The sequence below is a fragment of the Anolis sagrei genome, chromosome 2 (assembly GCF_037176765.1).
Source record: "Anolis sagrei isolate rAnoSag1 chromosome 2, rAnoSag1.mat, whole genome shotgun sequence".
NCBI lineage: Eukaryota > Metazoa > Chordata > Lepidosauria > Squamata > Dactyloidae > Anolis > Anolis sagrei.
In genome coordinates this window covers 252711574-252734452 of record NC_090022.1, presented here as the reverse complement: position 1 = coordinate 252734452, position 22879 = coordinate 252711574, and the positions used below count along the sequence as shown (strand labels likewise).

The 22879-nt window shown below is 39.7% G+C and overlaps 1 protein-coding gene across 1 annotated transcript in view; it reads left to right on the top strand.

The window, feature by feature from the left end:
* LNPEP (leucyl and cystinyl aminopeptidase) overlaps nt 1–8082 on the top strand; it is a 63181-nt gene extending 55099 nt beyond the window's left edge. The window contains exons 16-18 of the mRNA XM_060761822.2: nt 1337–1477; nt 2309–2390; nt 3395–8082. Of these exons, the coding sequence (XP_060617805.2) occupies nt 1337–1477; nt 2309–2390; nt 3395–3526 (355 nt within the window). The 3' untranslated portion in view covers nt 3527–8082. The remainder of the gene's footprint in view (nt 1–1336; nt 1478–2308; nt 2391–3394) is intronic.
* Nucleotides 8083–22879: the final 14797 nt, after the last annotated feature.

Here is a 22879-nt window from a genome sequence, read left to right as displayed (position 1 = left end):
TTATAATTGTCCTTCTTTAGGGGCCCTTTTCAAATCTATGATACTATATCTGTCATATACATATGTGTGTGTGTGTGTGTGTGAATCATCTATATCTATCTATATCGCTGGCTGGATGGCTCTTTGTCAGGAGGGCTTTGTTTATGTTTTCTTGCCCTGGTGAAGGGAGTTGGACTGGATGGCGTTAAGGCAGCATTTCTCAAACTGGGAGTCAAAACCCCAGGGGGGGTCATGAGGGGGTGTCAGAAGAGTTGCCAAAGACCGCCAGAAAACACAGTATTTTCTGTTGGTCATGGAGGTTCTGTGTGAGAAGTTTGGCCTAATTCTATCATTAGTGGGGTTCAGAATGCGCTTTGATTGTAGGTGAACTATAAATCCCAGTAACTACAACTCCCAAATGTCAAGGTCTATTTCCTCCAAACTCCATCTGTGTTCATATTTGGGCATATGGAGTATTCGTGCTAAGTTTGGTCTAGATCTTTCATTGTTTGAGTCCACAATGCGCTCTGGATGTAGATGAACTACAGCTCCCAAACTCAAAGTCAATGCCCACCAAACTCTTCTAATGTTTTCTGTTGGTCATGGGAGTCCTGTGTGCCAAGTTTGGTTCAATTCCATCGTTGATGGAGTTCAGAATGTTCTTTGATTGTAAGTGAACTATAAATCCCAGCAACTACAACTCCCAAATCATTTTTTAAGTGATGGTCACTCCTTGGATCTGTAGGTGTCTTCTGGCCAAATGTGATGGCAATTAGTCCAGTGGTTTTTGAGTTCTGATGTCACTCAAAATGAACAGAGTATTTTTATATATAGACTAGCTGTGCCCTGCCACGTCTTGCTGTGGCCCAGTCTGTGTATATGTGTTTTGTTTGTGTATATATTTGTGTATATGTATATATATGTGTGTTTGCATATGTGGTTTTACGCATGCGTTGTAATTTTTGTTTTGTTTTTTTGGCTTTTTAAGTCCCCTCTGCTGTGTTTTTCAGTTTTTTTATGAGTGATGGTCACTTGCTGGCCTGAGAGGTGTATTGTGTCCAAATTCGGTGTCAATTCGTCTAGTGGTTTTTGAATTATGTTAATCCCACAAACGAATATTACATTTTTATTTATATAGGTTATTAACTCTGAACTCCAGGCTGTGGAGCCATCTAACACAAAAGAATTTTTTTTTCTAATTTGAGTCTCAAATATTATGCCTAATATTGAAAAACAACCAAGTAATTATAAACAGGTTGTAGTTTGCTATGAATTATCTAGTTCAGGTGATAGGTGATAAAGATCTCTTGGAAGTATAAAATGCCCATAAGCTGTCTCTGTCTGTTTTCTTTTAAAGGTTAATGCAAACAAGCCTGAAAGGAGACATCATCAGATCACAAGATCTTCCAATTGTTATAACTACAGTCAGTCAGAATTTGCCTGGGCACTTGCTGGCATGGGACTTTGTCAAAGAGAACTGGGATCAGCTGATAAAGAAGTAAGACCTTCTTTAGTTCTCATAATAACTAATGTGTGTACCTCCACATCCCAGGGATGCCATATCAACAGTTTCTAGCATTTCTTCTTTCAGTTGTTTTAGACATAAATTCCTACCATTCTTAGCCATTGGCTATGCTAATTGGGGCTTTGGGGAGTTGGAGTGCAAAACATCTAAGGACCAGCAGCTCAGTAGCACTGCATTTCCTAAACTAACTGCATGTCTCTTTAACAAAGTGACACTGCCGATGCTGGTAAGCATCCTGGCTAGATCTGCTCTAATTCCTTGGATCTAGGTAACTGAAACTGCTTTTGTTGAACAAAATGTGCCTCACTGGAACAATATAACAATGATTCTGAGATCAATTTTGGAAATCAAGCAGGGTCAGCTCTGGATAGTATCTGAATGGGAAATTGATGTTAATTATTGCTAGCTCTGTGTATTCCTTGCCTAAGAACACCATATAAAATTAATGGGATAAGTTGCCAAGCAACTTGAAGGCACACAAATACTGAAGACTTTAAATTGTGTCAATTTTTAGTACACTTCACATGATTTGCTATGATGTCTTTTAAGCAACTGTGATGATTATTGCTAGAAGTTGGTAGCCAGCTCCCTATTTTTGGAAGATCTGGGGGAAAACTCAGCATAGCCTAGAGGCCAGTAATGTATTAGTCAGTTATAAACAGGTTGGTCTTAAAATTGGTTTCTTAATTTTAAAATGGTATGCACTATATTCATCATGAGTTTCATAAATATATTAACTATCATTTGAATTAAATATACTCTAAGTAAACATTAGTAATGTTGATACATTTTCCTGAATTTCAGATTTCACCGTGGATCATACACCATTCAAAATATTGTAACTACAACAACATGCCACTTCTCCACCCCAGAACATCTGCTAGAGGTTTGTTGCATAAACTGTTGCAAAAACTATTACAAATCGATAGGAAATAGGAACCAAAAATGCCGTTTGTCTTGCATTAGTTGTTTCTTTTTTTTTTCATTGATAATAATGTAGGATCCCTCCACTAAAAGTATAGAAATGATTTCCAGTAACCTAATTCATTTACTAATATGATAGTTATCAGCTTAAACTTTAGGCATTTCAAAAATTTAAGAAATTATGTTATGCTCCTTTGATTTCTTCTATATCCTTCCAAAACTGGAGGTAGGGAGGGGGAGATCCTTTTTCCTCCTTCTGTCCACTCTGGCCTTTTGCTCCTTCTGCTATCCCACTCGTTGCTGATGGCCTTTTTGGTAAGGTTATGACTAAGCTGCCCCCTTAATGTCCAGGGCACTGAACTAGAAAAAGCAGAGGAGGTTCTCACACTTCCACAATAGCATTGTTAGTTTTCCAAACTAATAATAATAATAATAATAGTAATAATAATAATAAAATTTATTTTTGTACCCCGCCTCCATCTCTCCAAAGGGACTCGGGGCAGCTAACATGGGGCCAAACCCATTCAAAACAATTTCAAATGTAACACATCAAAATGCATAACAGTGTAAAACAAAGGAAAACAACAACATTGTAATGATATAAATCAGGCATCAAAATCCACAACCAATAACAAAATTCAGTTTATCCACTTCTTAGCGGAGGACACATTATTTCTTTCATGTCTTCTCTACCTTGTGTGCCAGGACTCATCCAGCACCTGGATGGGTTATGTCAACTAAACATAACATTGTCTAATTTTGGACTCTTCCAGTAATAGCATTTGTATCCTTTCATTTTGGTGGGATTTTACAGTCAGAATCTATGATTAGCTCATTTAAGTGTTATTGTGGGGAGAACTGGGGAGGAAAAGGTGTACATTGTTAAACACTGTTTCCTTCTGTGACTACCCTCAGAAGAAATCCCCACCATCCAGTTTTAACCCATGTGTTATATTACTCTTTTAGGTTAAGACATTCTTTGAATCTAAGTCAGAAGAGACTTTTCAACTGCGGTATGTCCAAGAAGCCATTGAGACAATTCAGTTGAACATCCGATGGATGGAGAAAAACTTGGCAGAACTAGAAAAATTGCTATAGTGGTGACAGTTCCTGGAGAGCTTCGATTAGCCACTTGGAATGTTGCAGCTCTTGCTCTTTTGCTGCTTGTGCAGGGAGTCAGGGCTGGAAATGGGTGATGCAACTGTTTTTGCACTGTGAGAGGATTCTAGTTAGCTCAGGGTACATCTTTTCCTATGCTGGCTCTCTTTGGAGGGTTTGGGGACTTGACATATTTGCTGATTAAGAGGATGTTTATACATTGACCAACATTCACACAATACAAGGACAATACTTTTTATCATCATAGTACAGCTCCCTTCCATTATAGGAAAGTCCAGTTCCATTTTCTTCATACTGAAAGAGACATCAAAACAAAAGAGAGCAAGACGAGAACTCTCCTGAGGGCTGCTTATTCTTCGCAAAGCACTGTTTAATTAGCCTTCCTCATTGTTCATCGCTTCTTGAACTGTAAATACTATGCCTGCTGTGAAGCATGTGGGTTTTTAAATTAACATGATTATAAACAGCTGCTAAGATGCACATAATGGAGGTGAGCAAAAAGTTGGATTTCGGGAAGTTCTAGATCTTGATTTATCAAAGTGTTTTCTAAAAATGATACAGATGTCAGAAATATATATCTATATATAATATAAACAATTATTGTTAGAAATTTTTTATTTTTGTCTGCAACATAGCTGGGTGCTATGGATACCACGCACTGAATAATTCAAATAGTTTTTGTAAAGACAGAGGTTAATATTGTGTTTTTTGATGGTGGTGGTGAAACTATGCTGAAAAATACAAATTGTCAAAAAGCATCTGAGTGGTAGTTTGGAGAACATTTTATATCAAGAAAGTTTTGTGATGAAGATTTCCTTTTCCCCAAGGTATCCCAGGAATTCAAAATGTCTTTTTGTGAATATTTATTTTTTTCATGACACCATAAGCTAGAATCGTTACACTGTTGTATTTTCTACCCCAAAAATTGGTTTTGGCTTGCCCACAAGGCAGGTGGCTGGAGTGTTTTACATCCAGCAAAATGAAGAAAATTTGGCCCAAACTTCTGCTTCTTGAGGATGCTGTCTGGCTTTCAGATCATGTATTCATTTCATTTATGTGCCAAATAGCATTTACCATACCATTGTGGCAGTACAAGAATTGTCAGTCTGCAAATTCTGCAGCTTTTGAATCATTCAGATACATTGAAGTCAAGATGCTTCACAATTGTTTGAGTATACAGTCCTTTCTGGAAATAGTCATATCTGTTCTTTAGCCAAAATCATTGGTTTGCAAGCCATGAAACATGTCCAACATGCTTTCACCAACAATATAATCATTACATTTATTAGTGTAAATTATCTCATGCCTATGAAGTGCTCCTTCCTTGTGCAGGGTATTTATGATGAAGCAGATAGCAAAGCACTTGGAGGTCATTTAACAGAAATAATGCACATGGTGTTCAGTACAGGTCCATAGCGACATCTCACCAATTCAAAATACACGAAGAAAATGAGCAGGATACATACTTGGTTTAAGTCTTTCAGCCACTTGATCTTTCACATGGGAATCCCAAAAGTTTTCAGTCTTCCGATATTACTTTCCCGTTGTTTTCTGTGTTGTCTATATCAAAAATGAATGCTTAATAGACATGTGCAAGATCTTTTCCAAATAAGCCGTCAGCGTCAAGTCAGAATGTTGATGCAAATTTTGAGTTCCTTCCTCAATTTAAAAAAAAAAAAGGAAAACTTAAGCCCCTGTTCAAAGGCATATTAAGGTATATGATTGGGAGTCCAGATAAAAGCTGACACATTTAGTGGTTGTTCAATCACTTGCACCATTAGGCAAGCATTACCTGAATGGTCCAAAGGTGAACTAAAACCATGTGCCACATCTCCTGTGGTGTTCCAATCATAACCTGGTCTTGCTGGCAAAGAATAGCCCCTCACTACAGACACCTGTCAGGCATTTTGGTGGTTGATATCCCTTTTTCTGGCTTGGCCTACTGTGGGATATTTTCCAAAAACTGATTTGTGTTGACTTTGCATATGATTGGGCAACTTGTGCATTCTCATCAAGAGCAGTGAGTTTAACTTGCACGCTCCTTCTGTCATTTGGCCGAAATTCATTGGAGTGATGCTAAAGGATGCATATAGATGAGTGAGAAATATGTACAGCAGCTCCCATGATGTTTGTAGTGGGAGCCAGGGTTTTGTTTCAGTAATTAGACTACACAGGACAGTCAGAGCTTGGCAGGCTGACATTTCAGTGCTGGTAGCTTTTGCTATTGAGAGGAAGAGTTCAGTATGGAATTAGTCAATCATGTTAATAACCCTAAGATGTTGGATCCTATCTTCCTAGATAACAACAACAACTTCATTCTTACATCCCACCACAATTTCACCAAAGGGACTCAGGCCAACTTACACATGGCACAAGGTGCCTAAAAGTAGAACATAAACACAGTATAAAATACAATAAGCAAAACACATACGTATATAAAACACCAACCAAAACTCAACAAAACCACTGTTGTAAACGTGGCCAGACTATGGACAATAGGGCAAGAGAATGGTATAAGTGCAGAGCTGTAACAATGGAGAGAGGGCATGGGATAAAAATGCAGGCTGCATGACTGTTACCAGAACAGTTAGGGACTAAGCATTCTCAAAAGCTTGTTTCAATAGCCAAAACTTCAAGTCTTTACGAAAGGAAGACTGTGGGGGCCTACCTAATCTCCCAGGAGAGGGCGTTCCAAAGCCGAGGGGCCACCACCAAGAAAGCCCCTCTCTCTCATCCTCAGCAACTCCATTTGTGATGGTGGCAGGACTGAGAGGAGAGCCTTCCCGGCAGATGTTAGAGCCTGCTCTGGTTCAGGGTGGGGGCAGGGGGGGGGGGGGTTGGGGATAGCCGTGAAACTCTGACTTGGTGTCATTTCTAGCATTAGAGCAGGATAAAGACAACTGTTCCAAACTAAATGTCTTTTTTCTAATTTTATTTCATAGTTCTCTGCTGAGGAATCTTTTAAATCTCTGTCTTCCTTATGTCTCCAAATCCCAGTTTTATATAATGCTGTACTGGGCAGCTTGCTTTTATTCCCCATGTGCTGCCTTTAAAAACAACACAGGCATGAAGCTGATTCGTAGTATGCTTTAAAACTATTTGGAACCATTGTGAAGGTAGAATGATTAGGCTGTCAATCAAATCTAGCTGTTCAAATATGAATTTAACACCATAAAAATGATTTAAAAAACCTCTTATGGATAAAACAGTTTGTGAGGGGAGGAAGAAAATTTCCTTAAATTATTTGAGAATGTACTTTTGGGGACTTCTGAATCATTAATAGTCTGAAGGCAGATCGATCAATAGAGCCCTTTAAAATTAGAGCCCTTTAAAAAAACTTGGTTGAATAATTCAACATCTTTATGGAACCAAAAACATTATCTTGTATACTCTTTTGCCAGGAGGAGAGGCAATCTTGTTTGCTGGGGAATGAGTGAAAAGCAGGGGAAAATTATGTGGAATGACTGCTATCTTAATTCTCTTTCAAGTCACCTGACTGTGTACCTTGAATATAATGCGTACATGCACTTGCTACTGAAAATGTGAGTTGTACTTGAAAATACAGTGCAGATGTATTCTAGAATTATGAACACGTTTAAATTAAAACTTTAAGAATATTTTTCAATTATGTATCTTTCTGTTATGAATTTTGCATTAAGTTGCACCTAATGTTTAAATAGAAATGTAAATTCAACTTTGGTTAGCTCATATCCGAATCTGAGACCTGAGCCCCAATGGAAACAAACAAAATTCTTTGTTTTCTTTCTGAATTGGAAGGTGTGGAGAGCAAGGGAGAAGTTCAAGCTATAAGTGACAGCTCATGCTTACTTAATATTAATGTAACCTGAACTTGTCTTGAGTCTCCTTCAAAAGAAAAATGTACCATATTAATATGAGAGGTCAACTTTTGTGTACTAAAAGATTTTCTGCTATGTTTAGGGCTAATGTCAGTAGTTTTTGTTTCTTCTTCATTTGATTTAAAGTTTCCTAGCATACAAAGACTTGATTTTCATGTCAGGCTCAAAACTGTTGTGTTTTAAGATATGTTAATTTAGCACTGTATGCGTGTGTATCTTTATCCCAGTAAAGTGTGACAACGCCCCCAGTTTCGCATACACAGCATTGAGAACATCATTACATTTTATGGTGAAATTTTTTTGAAATCTTTTTATTTTTAAAAGACATTTCAGTGTAGAAATATACTGCATAAATTAATATTTTCTCCCAGTTTGTGCATTAAAGCATTCTGGATTTGGTTTGTATTGGAAACCGATCAATCATGACTGTATTTTAAATCAAATAGTAATAACTGTTCATGTGCCTTAGGATATATTATAAGGACTATGAGATTAATATATTAATATATAATAGAAGCTTGGCTTTAGCCAGACAAACAACCTTCTTTCACAACTGTCTTCATGGGCTATAAAAGAGGTGTGGCTGTAGAATAATACAATAAAGGTATATATTTTAGTTCAAGTTAAAAATCCTTGTCATTCTGAAATAATATTTGAAATAAACCTGATTTTAGTCTGTCTGAGAGCTTGGAGCTTGCAACCACTATCCAGAGTTTGACTATTTCCAACTTGCATATGTGTATCCATACAAACACATGCATGAATGTAGAGGGAGAAAGCATACAATTTACATCGATTTTCTTTTGATTTGTTATATAAAGCTTTCAGAAGTATGTGATGCATATGTGCATGTGTATACTCCCATAACATGATTCCTACATCAATCACATTTTGACACTGCTGACAGCAGTAGGGAAAGGGCAACTTGTATGAGAATCACCATAAGAGGGATTTGAAAACCTTTATGATGGTAAAACCAGAGGAAGGAAGGTGGTGGGGGCCCACAGGGTGTCCCTGGTGTGAACTGGAAGTAAAGTTTTGTGAAGCACAGATCATCCACCTCTTGCTATAATGGAAATTAGACAGAAACTAGTTGAGTGATGTGTTTCTACAGTTGTATATGCGTTCCTCTTACTTTATTGTACTTCATATAAATGTGGCCCATTGCCCAAAAGGAAGGGGACATCACCCCCAGAATGAGACCATGGGTCACCACCAACTGAATATGCAGATTTTGGGGTTTGTTGCAACACTATAAGTCAGGTTTTGAACAATAAAAAAGGACTGACTTCCCCTAAAGATGTACAGAGTGTGGAGTGTAGGATTGTATGTGAAGGGCTTCTTGTACCATTGTATAGAGTTGCTAAAATAGATTCCAGGAAGAACAGAGCTAGTGGCCATTATCAGGTTGTTTTGGTGGATGATGTTAAACTTTCTTTAAACCGCCATCCATCCCATTAAACTAGATAAAGAAGCTGGAACTTCAAGGTATTGGATCTGAATACTAAAATAAGTTTTCCAGACAAGTTTTAAATGCACCTTCTCTATACACATGTTGCATTTTCAGCTACTGTGATTTTTCTTTACTTTTTTCACACTGTACCTTTTTGAAATTCTGGGAGTAAGGAAGTATTCCACATTGTAGAAAGTTGAAGGAAAATATAGCTTGATGTGTGAAAATCATTGTATTGAACAAGCTCTTGTTTTTCCCCTCCAACTTTCTCATGCAAAAATCACACGTTAGCTTGAAATGCATCCAGTGTTTAGAGAAAAACAAAACAAAACATTAAAGCTGTTTTTACATGTGCCTTGAGAGAGACTCCATGTGTGTGTTGGTATACATCAGTCTATCCTCCCCTTCCATGTATAGCTTGCTGTTCTGTAAACACATATACATAATACAGCAATGTTGTTTGAAAGGTCTGTAGCCAAAGTAAAGTGCATACTCTCCTTCAAAGCATACAATGGTCAAGATAATCTGTCCCCCCCCCCCCCCCACAAATGGCACATTTGTATTTTAAGTATAACAAGATCTGGATGGTAGTGGTCAAGAGGTGATATTTCTGTAATGCAGTGTTTCTCAGCCTGGGGGTCAGGACCCTGGAGGGGTTGCGAGAAGGTGTCATAGGGGTTGCCAAAGAACATCAGAAAACACAGTATAAGTCCCAGCAACTACAACTCCCAAATGTCAAGGTCCCCCCCCCCCCCCCCCCCGTCCAAACTCTGGCAGTGTTCACATTTGGGCATATGGAGGCTTCGTGCCAAGTTTGGTCCAGATCCATCATTGTGTGAGGTCTACAGTGCTCTGGTTGTAGGTGAACTACACTTCCAAAACTCAAGGCCACCAAGCCCTTCCAGTATTTTCTGTCAGTCATGAGAATTCTGTGTGCCGAGTTTGGTTCATTTCCATTGTTGGTGGAGTTCGGAATGCTCTTTGATTGTAAATCCCAGCAGCTACAACTGCCAAATGACAAAATCAATTCTCCCCAACCCCACCACTATTCAAATTTGGGTGTATTGGGTATTTGTGACAAATTTGGTGCAGTGAATGAAAATACATCCTGCTTATCAGATATTTACATTGCGATTCATAAAAGCAGCAAAATGGCATTTATGAAGTAGCAATGAAAATATTTTTATGGTTGGGGATCACCACAACATGAGGAACTGTATTAAGGGGTTGCAGCATTAAGGAAGGTTGAGAAACACTGCTGTAATTGATCTCACTGGTTTAAAAGTTGTCTATTCCATTATATGTTGTATATGTGCATTGTAAGGATATAAACTCTTAAGGAATGTGGCCTCTTTTCCCTCTTTTACTCGCTCCATGTTACGGGATACTGAGCCCTGAATGGATTTGCACTCGCATGTGCATATCTTTCACCTGTTCTCTATTAGAACATTCCCCCTTCTGATAGTTTGGCTTTCTTCTGGAAGATGTTATCTCTCAATGCACTCTGAAGTTTATTTAAAAAATGCCTCATATTACTGTACATGTTTGTATGTATCTCAAATTGTTTGTATGTATCTGCTCTATGTGAGCAGTTAGATGTTATTCCTTATTTTCCATTTCAAATGTTGATGTCATTCAAATGCATAAAATGTTCTGCCTATACTTAGAAAAGGGGTGGCATGAGAATACTTTCTGAATTATGTCCGATTCCTGCTGGTCTTCCTACAAAAAGTTGACAGTGCTTTATCCTTTTGATGAAATGTCTACAGTTTTTGCCACTTAAAATTGTAGCATTGCCATATTAAATTCTCAGTTCATAGCCTCCAAGGACCTAAGCAACCTAGAACTGCTATGTTACTCAAACTTGTAGAAATACAGCTCTTTTCATCTTTTTCATCAACTCAACAATCTGACATTTAAAAAAAGTTAGTCATGGCAGCTTGTCGAAACTTACTGTAAAAATCTAAAATAGTTACACTTTTAAGAAAAGGAACAATATGATGGAGTTTGTATGGATCATTAAAAGCCACTGATCACACAAGAAGTGGGTTTGAGAGTAAATTTGTACCCCATCTATTGAGAGATGTTCTGTTCATAACAAGTAGATATCTTGATAACACCAAAGTAATTCTGAAATGTCAGTACTTAAATGAATATAGAAAGGAATTCTATATCTGTGTTCAGTACCTTAGAGAAAGTGCAAGGTACAATCACATCAAAACAGTAGCACTTCAAGTTGTACAAAGCTTGCCTTGCAGAGGACATGTACGTGTCAGACATGTAAACACATTAATATGCAAATTTGTGGGTTTCCTTAATTTGTAAAGAAATAAAAGCCTATTTTCTTATACTTTGAAAAAAAGTGTGTATAACCAGCACTGACTGAAGGGCATGTGTATCGCAAACACTGTTGCATTTTCTTTTATTTTGTGAAACAAAAAATAAAATCTTTTAAATACAAATGTGCCTAACTTTCTTTATACTTTTTCCTGACACAGAACTATTTGCCAGATAAGGCTGACGACCTGGTAGAACTACAACTCCCAAGATTTAAGTGGTGCTAAACTGCATTAGTGTACATGTAATCTAAAATACTGGAAATTATGTTTAAATTGTTTTCATCATGCTTTCTAAAATAACATTTATTTTTAAACTTTGGTAAATTAATGTTTTAGACGAATATTTTAAAAACTATTTCAGGCTGTCTTGAATCCGATCTTGGGAGAAATGAAGTAATAAATCATGGTAAATGTATATTGCCGACAAAATATCAACTAGACTACAGTGGTGCAGTGGGTTAAACCGTTGAACTATTGAATCTGACCTAAAGGTTGGCAGTTCAAAGCACAATGAAACACAAAGCAGTAGTTTCCCCATCACACCTGGAAATATAGGTCTCTGCAGCAAGCCCTCTAGTGGCTCTACTGCCCTTTTGCCTTTGGTCTGGTCCACTACCAGTCCTATTAGCCTCAGATCTGGCTGGCTGCAACTTGCATCTGACTTCCTAACCAGTCAGTCAGCTCAGCCTTCCTATTGGGATGCAGCTCCCACTAGCCGCAGTCTACTTAGGAAAAGGGTAAGGATGATGGGAGATAGGCTGATGGATGTTTGAATGTTTTACCATCTTTGTAGGAGGCTTTTCTTACGTCCCCGCATGAGGAGCTGGAGCTGACAGAGGGAGCTCATCTACACTCTCCCCGGATTTGAACCTCTGACCTGTCAGTCTTCAGTCCTGCTGGCACAAGGGTTTAACCCATTGTGCCACCAGGGGCTTTATCTATCTACCTGAAGTGAACACTTCTAACATAGAGCTGGTCCAGGAGAAGCTCTTTGGCCGTATTTCCATTGCTGATAGCCATATGATAACAAGTTGAGTAGTAACGAGTAGGTTATAAACTATGTATGTCCTAGACTTCAGATTTCACCTTGAAGTCAAATATGCGGGGAAAAAGCAAATGTGTTCTGCCTTCTTTCATTTTTTTTACTGTGTTGGAGTTGGCTTGGATTTATTTCTGCACATTCCTCCTTTCAAGAATATCCTTGTTATCTTGAAGATTGAGGGAGAAAGAAGAAGATTTGAAATCCTGTGTGGCCCTCATGTGAACCACACAGGAAGAAAAAAAGGCTACTTTTTATAGCCAGTTCACCTCCCAAGATCTGACTGTATTTAATTATCAGTATAAAATTCAAACCAGCATACTGCTGTCTAAAAGGGAAAAGAATGATTAAATAAACCAGCACTACTTTTTCTTTTTCAAGTCCTCCCACCTGGGGGAGACAGCTCGCCAAACTAACTTCAATGTAGTAAACAAACTTTTCAAAAAGCGAATATTGCCTCCTTGGTACTGTAACTTCAAGAGTGGATGATGTGTTTTAAAACTGGACAACTGATTGGAAAACTTAAAGCATGAAATGCTAACACAGCCATGCTAGTAAACCAGAGATGTAAACAGATATGCTTTCTGCAGCAAGAACCTCCTTCGGCTGTCTTGAATCTCCAGACTCCTTATTCTTTTTCCTGTGTGTTTGTGGTTTTCAAATGCTACTCAAATATCTGATTAGTGTGCTCTATAGTTTAGCTACTTGGCTTCCTTAAGCTTTCCCTGTGATTCGTCCAGGGTTCCTCATGTTTGAATCAAGCTGTGCATTCCTTAACATAACATAAAACAAAAGGGGAAGCAATGCTGGAGCAGTTTTTTTTAATCCACATTGTTATTGAATGTGACCAGGAGATCAGCTACAAATTGTTAACATCTGAATGTCGGCACTCCTAAGCTTAAAACAAAATTATTCGGTAGCAATATGTAAGTTCAACATTTTTCATCTCCGAGAACTAACTGTGCTGTGTGTTGGCAACACAACTTTTATTCTAAACCTGAAGTTTTCTCCATTTTCTTCTGAATTTGCATCTCTTCTTTAATGAAGGAAGCCTCTGAATAGCAAAACAAATTAGAAATTGTTTTTAGATGTAATCACTATGGTGATCTATGGAGCCCCCCGGTGGTGCAGTGGGTTAAACCCCTGTGCCGGCAGGACTAAAGACCGATAGATTGCAAGTTCGAATCTGGGGAGAGGCAGATGAGCTCCCTCTATCAGCTCCAGCTCCTCATGCGGGGACATGAGAGAAGCCTCCCACAAGGATGATAAAAACATCAAATCATCCGGGCGTTCCCTGGGCAACGTCCTTGCAGACGGTCAATTCTCTCACACCAGAAGTGACGTGCAGTTTCTCAAGTCACTCCTGACACGATTAAAAAAAAAAACTGGTGATCTTACCATGAAGCAAGTGTGAGGCATGTGCAGTGGTACCTTTCCACACTGTTTCCAACCTAGATTTTTACTAGATCAATTTCCACTACTATGTAGAACAGCTGTTCCAGATTCTGAGGCCCAGTTCACCAGAATTCTGACAATGCATGTGTTGTACTAAGAAGTGGTTGTTGTTGTGTGCCTTCTAGTCATTTCCAACCTGTGGTGATCCTAAAGTGACTTTTGTGTAGTTTTCTTGTGAAGGTTTGTTCAGAAGGAGTTTGCCATTGCTATTTGATGAATTGCATTTCCCACTGTAGACCAACTCAGACACTGTGGTCTTCAGAGGGGGCCCTCTTCTTATTCCTACCCCCATTACTGGCAGGAATGAGAGAAAGGGCCTTCTCCGTGGCCGCCCCCCACCTTTGGAATTCCTTTCCCTTCCAGGAAGAAATAGTTTTATATTTTTTGTTTTTATTGCATTTATGGTTTTAAAATGTATTATGATGTGATTTTTTCTTTTTCTTTTAACCAATGTATGTATGTTTATATGGCATCTAATTGTTGCCGATTAGTACGCTACCTGAGTCGCCTTTGGGCTGAAATGGGCGGGATAAAAGTGACGTAAATAAATAAATAAATCCTAAGGAGTGAAAGATGCCCCCCTTCCTCCCTGTCTTCAAGAAACAGCTGAAGATATACCTTTGCTCACTGGCTTGTGAATAGGAGGAGGGGTAGTTGATAATACTACCATTATACCTCTGAGTAATAGCTACCATCTGTATCCATGCCCTGTTCGCCTCACCCGTTCAATAGATATCTTGAGTAATGATCAATCTACTTGCCCCAAGGCACTGGGAAATTGATGCCTCTGTTCAATGTTTTGTCTTATGTCTGATATAACAGGTTGTGTTTTTAAATTTTAATTTTAGTTGTTAAGTCAAAAAAAATTTATATGTTGGGTTACCAAATTTCGTCACTATGGGTGTATTGTTGTTGTGTTCAGGCATTGAATGTTTGCCTTTTCTGTTTGGAATCCTCCCTGAGTCCCTCCGGGGAGATAGGGCAGAATTTAAATCAAGTTTTATTATTACTATATTTCTCTGAGCTGACAGAGTATGATGTGTCCATAGCCAAATAATAATAATGATAATAATATGCAAAATAATACAAAAACATCTATATAAATAAAATGTAATGTTTGTTTGTGGGATTAACAGAACTCAAAAACCACTGGTCGGGATTGCCACCAAATTTGGACACAAGACACCTACTACCCCAAGGAGTGACCATCACTAAAAAAAACCCTGATTTTGTCATTTGGGATTTGTAGTTGCTGGGATTTACAGTTCACCTACAATCAAACTCCACCAACGATGGAATTGAACCAATTTTGGCACATAGGACTCGCCCATGTCCAACAGGAAATTCTGGAAGGGTTTGGTGGGCATTAACCTTGAGTTTGGGAGTTGTAGTTCACCTACATCTAGAGAGCACTGTGGACTCAAACAAGGATAGATCTGGACCAAACTTGGCATGAATATTCCGTATGTCCAAATGTGAACACAGATGGTGTTTGGGGGAAATAGACCTTGACATTTTGGAATTGTAGTTCCTGGGATTTATAGGTGCACCTACACTCAAAGAGCATTCTGAACCCGACGAAAGAGAGAATTGGGGGCAAACTTTCTACACAGAACCCCCACGACCAACAGAAAATACTTAAGGCCATCCAAACCAACTCCCTTCACAGGACAAGAAAACGTAATCCATGCCCTCCTGACAAAGAGCCATCCAACCATAGATATAGTTAGATAATATATAAGATTCACACACATATTATCATAGATTTGAAAGGGGACCCCTAAAGAAGGACAATTATATGTTGCATGTTTCAGAGTAGGCAAATCAGACAGTCTCCACATCAACACTGACAAAGAAACAGCAAGAAATACTTTTAACCCACAAGCATCAAGACATTACATACATTAGAAACCAACACTTTCTCATTACTTTATTTTCAAGCTCACGAGACTGGGCCACAGCAACGTGTGGCAGGGGATAACTAGTACAATATAAAACAAAAACATAGGCATAAACTGTTAACAAAATATATACATTAAAATCAATTTAAAACCAGTTCCGCTCTCTTCTTCATGCAAGGTAAGCGGCCAGGGGCAAAGATTTCAATAAGGGGCCTGGACTTTTTGGAATGGGCTGGGCCAAGACTAGTACAAGGAGAAGGTGAAAATGGGGCTGGCTGAATGCAACAGTGCAAGGATCGGTCTCAGCAATGGCCCTACTAGGGGACCGGGGCCACTCAATTCCAGAGCTAATTAAAGGACTATAAATAAGGATTTGAACTCTAGTATTAAGAGCCATAGTCCAGTGCTCAAACCACTGTACCACACTGGCTGTCTAAGGCCCCATCTACACTGTCATGAAATGGCATTATATATGTAGGCTCATGTCATTATAAAGCAGTGTAGAGCCAGCATCTAAAGGCAAACCTAAGGAGTCCATATCAGAGAGGAAACGTTGGCTAATCAATTAGGATTTGTGAATGCAACCCATTTCAGCTGTCTGTCTCCAGTCATCTCTTGAAATTCTTTCCCCCCCAGCACAACCACTTTGAAGTCAGTGACACAGTGTTTTCTGCATTTAATTATTTGCTCTTGCTTTGTCTTTTTAAAAATTGTACTTCTAATTCCATATTACTCTAAGGCATACTGAGTTCTGTTTTGGTGAGAAAAGTATGATGCAACTCTCTGACCCCCAACTCAATTATGGGGAGGCAGGATTATGGATGTGTATTTAAGCATCCCTAATTCAGTTCCAATATGTGATCTGCACCACAGGACTAACTGGGTTTTTCCCTCCACCATAGCAGATACAGACAGCTGCTTGAACACTAACTATAAGTCAAATGGTTCTTCAGTCTTCAGGAGAGGCTATGCAAACTAGCCCATTCAGATGAGTTTTGTTAAATTGAGTACATTTAAAGGCTTTGTACTTACTCTGAAATGTGATCTCATCAGTTCCTTAATGATTACATCAAGAATTCACTTGGCTTGCAGTGTAGTGATCACAGGATGTTACATAGGGATCTTACCATTCTTACTTACCTTTCTAATGGAGACGATAAGTGAGGCAAATCTGGAGGCTTCTGGACCATCGGTGGGTGCAATTTGGCCTCCTCTCTCTTGTCCTAAACCAGGCATGGGCAAACTATCTAACTTGTGGGCCACATGGCGAGCCAGTGTGTGGTGAGAGGGCCAGGAGGGAGGGGGTTCTCCCCAAGTCCCCTCAATGCCCTTTCCTCCCCTTCCTCTTCTCTTTTGGAGGCAGAGAGTGAAGGAAAGACAGGAAGCGTTTGGATCCCAAAAGGATTGGCCTTGATCTGGATGAGATGGTGGACAGGAGAGAAAAAAGTGTATCCATTAGACCTCATATTGCCTACTCCAGATATAGAATCCCAGAATCCAAGAGTTGGAAGAGACCCCCAGGGCCATCCAGTCCAACCCCCTGCCATGCAAGAAGGCACAACCAAAGCACTCCCAATTGACAGTCTCTGCAGAAAAGCCTCCAGAGAAGGAGACTCCACCACACTGAGGCTACCTATGCCACTCTTCAGGAAGTTCTTTCTAATCTTTTCAGCCAAATCCCTTTTCCTGTCATTTGAATCCATTGCACCCTTGTCCCCTGGTCTCTAGAGGAACAGAAAGTCAGCCCCCCCCCCTCAATGGGACACCCTTTTAAATCTTGAAACATGCTTCTCATTTTCCCTCTCTTCTTTTCTCCCAGCTACACATCCTCCAGGAGGAAAGGAGGAAGGGAAAAAAGGAGAAAGGAAAAAAGAAAGGGAGGAAGAGAAGAATGGAAGGGAGGGAGGGAGGGAAGGAAGAAGGAAGGAAAGACCAAAGGGAAGTAAAGATAAAAGGGGAAGGAATGGAAGGAAGAAGAAAAAAAGAGGGAAGGAGGGAAGGACGAAAGTGTCAAAGGGAAGGAGGGAGGAAAGAGGGAGGGAAGGAAGAAAGAAAGGGTGGGATGAAAGGAAGGAGAAAGAGGGGGGGAAGGAAAGAGGGGGGGGGGGGAAGGAGGAAGGAAAGGGAGAAAGGAAGGATAGGATGGTGTGAGAGGGGAGGGTATGAGAAAAGCAAGGAGCCACATCTGACCCCCGGGCCTGGGTTTGCTCATACCTGCCCTAAACCCATATAAGTTTCTCCAAGTCTTATTAGAATGCCTCTAGAACAGTGTTTCACAAACTGTGCTCCTCCAGGTGTTCCAAACTTCAGCTCTCAGAAATCCCAGCCAGCTTACCAGTTAGGAATTGTGGGAGCCGAAGTCTAAAACATCAGGAAGAGCACAGTTTGAGAAACTCTGCTCTAGAGAGCCGACCTATTGAGACATTCCTCACTGGTGCTCAGAACAGTGCCCTGTTTCTGTCCCATCCATTATCCAGATAGAATTTTATCCTCACAACTCAGAAGGTCAATTAGGCTGAGAAACAGTAATTGAACCAGCGGCCTTTGTGGTTGTGTGGGGCTTTGAACTCAAGTCCTGCTCCAATGTTTTGACTTCCTACTCCACTGACATCTGCTATACGTATGAAATTACTATATGCTTAATTGAGCTTGTGCATAAAATAGATGCCCTAAGTGCATTCTTTCCCAATTTATGATCAGTTAGAGAAATGTTTCCCCACTTCTGAAGAATCTGTCCAGTCTTGCTAGATAGAGTTTATAGAAGGCTGAATTCTTTTTAAAGGCTGTGGGAAGTATGGTGATAACCTAAATCATTTTCACTTTGTCTGTATGTCCTGCATGAAGTTTCAAGTCAAAGATCTTGCTATACGATTATGCATATTTTGCTTCAACCACTTAGAAGGAATGCTCTTTCCCCCTCTGTTTCTTGGCTGATATTATCTTTAATTGCACTCTGAAATATAAAACAACGTTACTTCATCTAACCATATACTTTTGTATGCCTTTATGTATCCGGATGTATATGTTAACTCTTGTAGTTTCTGTATCGGATTTCACATAGCTATATTTCTCCACATGGTAAATGTTAAAGTTCCACATTTGGTTACATTGTGGATTTAAACCTAACAAACCAAAGAGTAAACTTTTTAAAGCTGTTGTTTTATTTCTGTGCCGGCAAATTTTGTTTGGACCCTAGAATAGCAATAAAATGGTCGATGGTTTCAGGTGAACTACAATGTTATATTCTTTGCATATCTGTTGACATTTCACAGACGAAAACTGGGACACGTTTGGCCAAGCAACATTGTAGTGTAGCCAAGATTGCAAAAGTCATTAATCTGGAAGGCCACACAAGTTAGGAAATACTACAGTAGTTTCTTTTTGTCTGTGCCTATTGGGAAGGATAACATCCTGCCCTCTTATCTCAGCTGAGTGAATGGTTTAAAATCTACTTTTGCACTTTGAATTCCCTTTACAGCGATGATTCCCAACCTGTGGTCCGTGGACCACTACTGGTCCACAAGAATGAAAACATAGTCCACGGCCACATAAGTACTACAGTGTTACCTCAAAATTACTCAGCAATGAGAGTGACTAGTCTTGTGAAACCTTCTTATAGTGTTTTTGTCATGACAGGAGCAACTTGAGAAACTGCAAGTCACTTCTGGTGTGAGAGAATTGGCCATCTTCAAGGACGTTGCCCAGGGGATGCCCAGATGTTTTGATCCTTGTGGGAGGCTTCTCTCATGTCCCCGCATGAGGAGCTGGAGCTGATAGAGGTGGCTCTTCCATGCTCTCCCTGGATTCAAACCTGTGACCTGTCGGTCTTCAGCCCTGCCAGCACAGGGATTTAACCCTCTGCACCACTGGGGGCTCCTCTTATAGTGCTGAGGCAACAGGATGTTCGGAGGGGAGAGGTTGACTACCCATGAAATATTACTCCTACCACACCAGCTCTAGATTATTAAATATAGTTTTCTGTGGGCGAGCAGATGGCGACTACTGGATGGCGTATGTTCTGTATCAGAAACTAGAACTGATGTCATCTATCCAATGTAATTTTCTGAATTGGCACCTCAAATAACCAAATTGAATCTAAAGTTGACCAAAAACTGATTCATAACCCTTTTGGTACTGATGTTGAAGAGTGGTCCCAGGTCAAAGTGGTCCCTGGTCAAAAAAAAAAAAAAATTAGGAACCACTGCTTTACACCAATTGAAGTAAGCTGAGAATTGAAGTGGAAAGTTGAACAAAGAGAGAGGGACATTTTAAAAGTACTTGAAAATGTGGGATGACTAAAGTTCCACATAGCACTTAATAAGGTCTCATCCAAAAATACCCATTGTGACCCAAAATCTTACATAATGTTTAATCACAAACAGCACCCCCGGTGGCACAGTGGGCTAAGTTGCTGAGCTGCTAAACTTGTTGACTGAAAGGTTTGAATCTGGGGAGCAGCGTGAGATTCCGCTGTCAGCCCCAGCTTCTGTTAACCTAGCAGTTGCAAATGTGAGTAGATTAATCTGGCAGGAAGGTAACGGTGCTCCATGCAGTCATGCTGGCCACGTGACCTTGGAGTTGTCTATGGCCAATGCTGACTCTTCAGCTTAAACATGGAGATGAGCACCAAGCCCCAGAGTCAGACACGACTGGACTTAATGTCAGGGGAAAACCTTTACCTTTACCTAAGTCTCACCCAACAGGGGACTTTTACAATTCAATCAGCAATGCTGATTTCTATTTACATGTCCTGCCTGTATTATTGTTTTTTTTTTGCTGATCACAGATAAAGAATTATTAAAGAATACTCTATTGTTTCCCCCTTAAATAGTGCACCTTCTTTGTCCCAGTTTCCCTGTGGAAAACATTATTGTGTGTGTATGTATGTGTGTGTGTGTGTGTGCCAGCTATTCACTTGTCATTGTTATGTACCTTCCAGCTCACTCTCTGAGCTGTGGTGAACCTATTATAGGGTTTTCTTCTCAACATTTATTCAGAGATTTGCCATTGCCTTTTGATTAGGCTGAGAGAGTATAACTTGCCAAAGATCATGCAGTGGGCTTCCATGGCTTAGTGGAGATACAAAATCTGATCTTAATCTAAGACAAAACTTACTACACCATATTGCCTCATGAGGCTGGTGATATATTCTAAAATAGTGGTTTGGGCATATGTGCACACCACAAATTTCTCTTCAATCTTTGCTAGATTCCAAAAGATAGGACATGGATGGAGGTGTACAAATGAGCAAAAGCTGGGCTATATTTCAGTTGGTTAGCTGAAATAGCTGTGACGGCATAAGAGAAGACTGTGGCCTTATTAGGTTTAACATACCTTCACATCACAATTGGCTCTATTATGTCAAGGAGCCAGCCTGAAAGGGGGGATGGAAAGCTGGGGGTGATGGAAGAATTTTGTGGAGTACTTGTAACAAGGAGTAAGTAAGGTTTTTTTTTTTTAAAAAAAATGAAGCTAAATCACCAGATACGAAATTAGGAGGCTAAAAAGATGGTGTGAGGGAGGCAGCAGATTGCTAAATTAAAAACAACATCTGTGTTCTTTGTCGATAACAATGGGAAATAACCTTGGCTGGTATTTGGTACTGTAGTTATGGATTTCTAACCTAGAATTACCAATTTGTAACTAGTCTGTGTTCAGTGTGATTGGGAAGCTACATAAATGCCACTTTAGTCCACCTTAAAAGCTCTCCACTTGATCCATTCAGTTTCTAATTTGAGCACAAAGGGAATGATGTTTCCATGCCCTGCCAACAATGAGTGAGTTGGTGACAGTCAGAATCAGAACCCCTGTTGTAAATCCTTTTCACAGCCTTACTCACTGGCAGGAAGAGTAAAAATATTATCCTCCTTGCATCCGGATTAGAAGTTGAATGGACCTTCTTTGTCCTATCTGGAGGTTATCTCTCAAGATGAGCTGAAGGCTAGATTGAGCCAGGAGATGTTCTATTGACATAATTGAGAAGCTGATTTAGGATAAAAAGGTAAAGGTAGTCCCCTGACATTAAGTCCAGTCATGTCTGACTCTGGGTTGTGGTGCTCATCTCCATTTCTAAGCCGAAGAGCCAGCGTTGTCCGTAGACACCTCCAAGGTCATGTGGCCGACATGACTGCATGGAGCGCCGTTACCTTCCCGCCGGAGCAGTACCTATTGATCTACTCACATTTGCGTGTTTTCGAACTGCTAGGTTGGCAGAAGCTAGGGCTGACAGTGGAAGCTCACACCGCTCCCCGGAATCGAACCTGCGACCTTTCGATCAACAAGCTCAGCAGCTCAGTTCTTTAACCCACTGCACCACTGGGGGCTCCATCTGATTTAGGATACTTGAGTGTAAATAATAATAAAACTGGCCTATATACTATATAATCTATATAATAATAATACTGGTGTATATAATAATGATAATAATATCAATGATACTGGTCTATATAATAATGATCAGTGTGCTTTAGGGAAACCCTCCCCTCCCCTCCCCTCCCCTCCCCTCCCCTCCCCTCCCCCCTCCCCTCCCCTCCCCTCCCCTGTTTTTGATGTCAAACATGTTTTTATCTGTCACAGGTGTGACATCTATATAATAGTAGGTCTGTGGATACATAAAAACATTTGCCTGTTCAAATGCTATGTTCTGTCCAAATTTTGAAGCAATCGGTGAAGTATTTTGGGAGATTTGAAGTCATTCACAAATGGACATTTACATACACACACACACATACACACACACACACACAACCCTGTGGTGTTTGTTTTGCTTCTGTGCCCATATTCAGAAGATTTCACCTCACTTTCTGTCCCTGTCATAGTTGGATTTTCTTTTAAAAAAAATCTTGTTGTCAAAACAAGGATTGGTGATAAAACTTCAGTGAACACACCTTTACTCCATGATAATGCTTTCAGGAGTTTTCCTTCTGAGGAATGGATTTCCTGTTCTTAACTATGGGTTTCACCCCCTTTCTTAGCTATGGGTCATTTGTAAGTTGGATGTTTGTAACTTGGGGACTGCCTGTAGTTCAAATAATCCAAGATACCAAATTAAATCCTTCCATAAGAATGCGAAAGCTGTTGTCTCAGCCAGGTTTAATAGCCAAATTGAATTTTCTAATTTATTATGTATTCATTACATTTATATCTGCATCTTATCTTCCAACTTTCAGTCCAGAACTCCTGCTAAGATGCTGCACTACTCTGACATTACTTTTGTCCAGTGCTTTAATGTATACTAAAAGGATATTCTTGGTTTCAAACTACACAGTCTCCCAAAAGTTGATGCCTC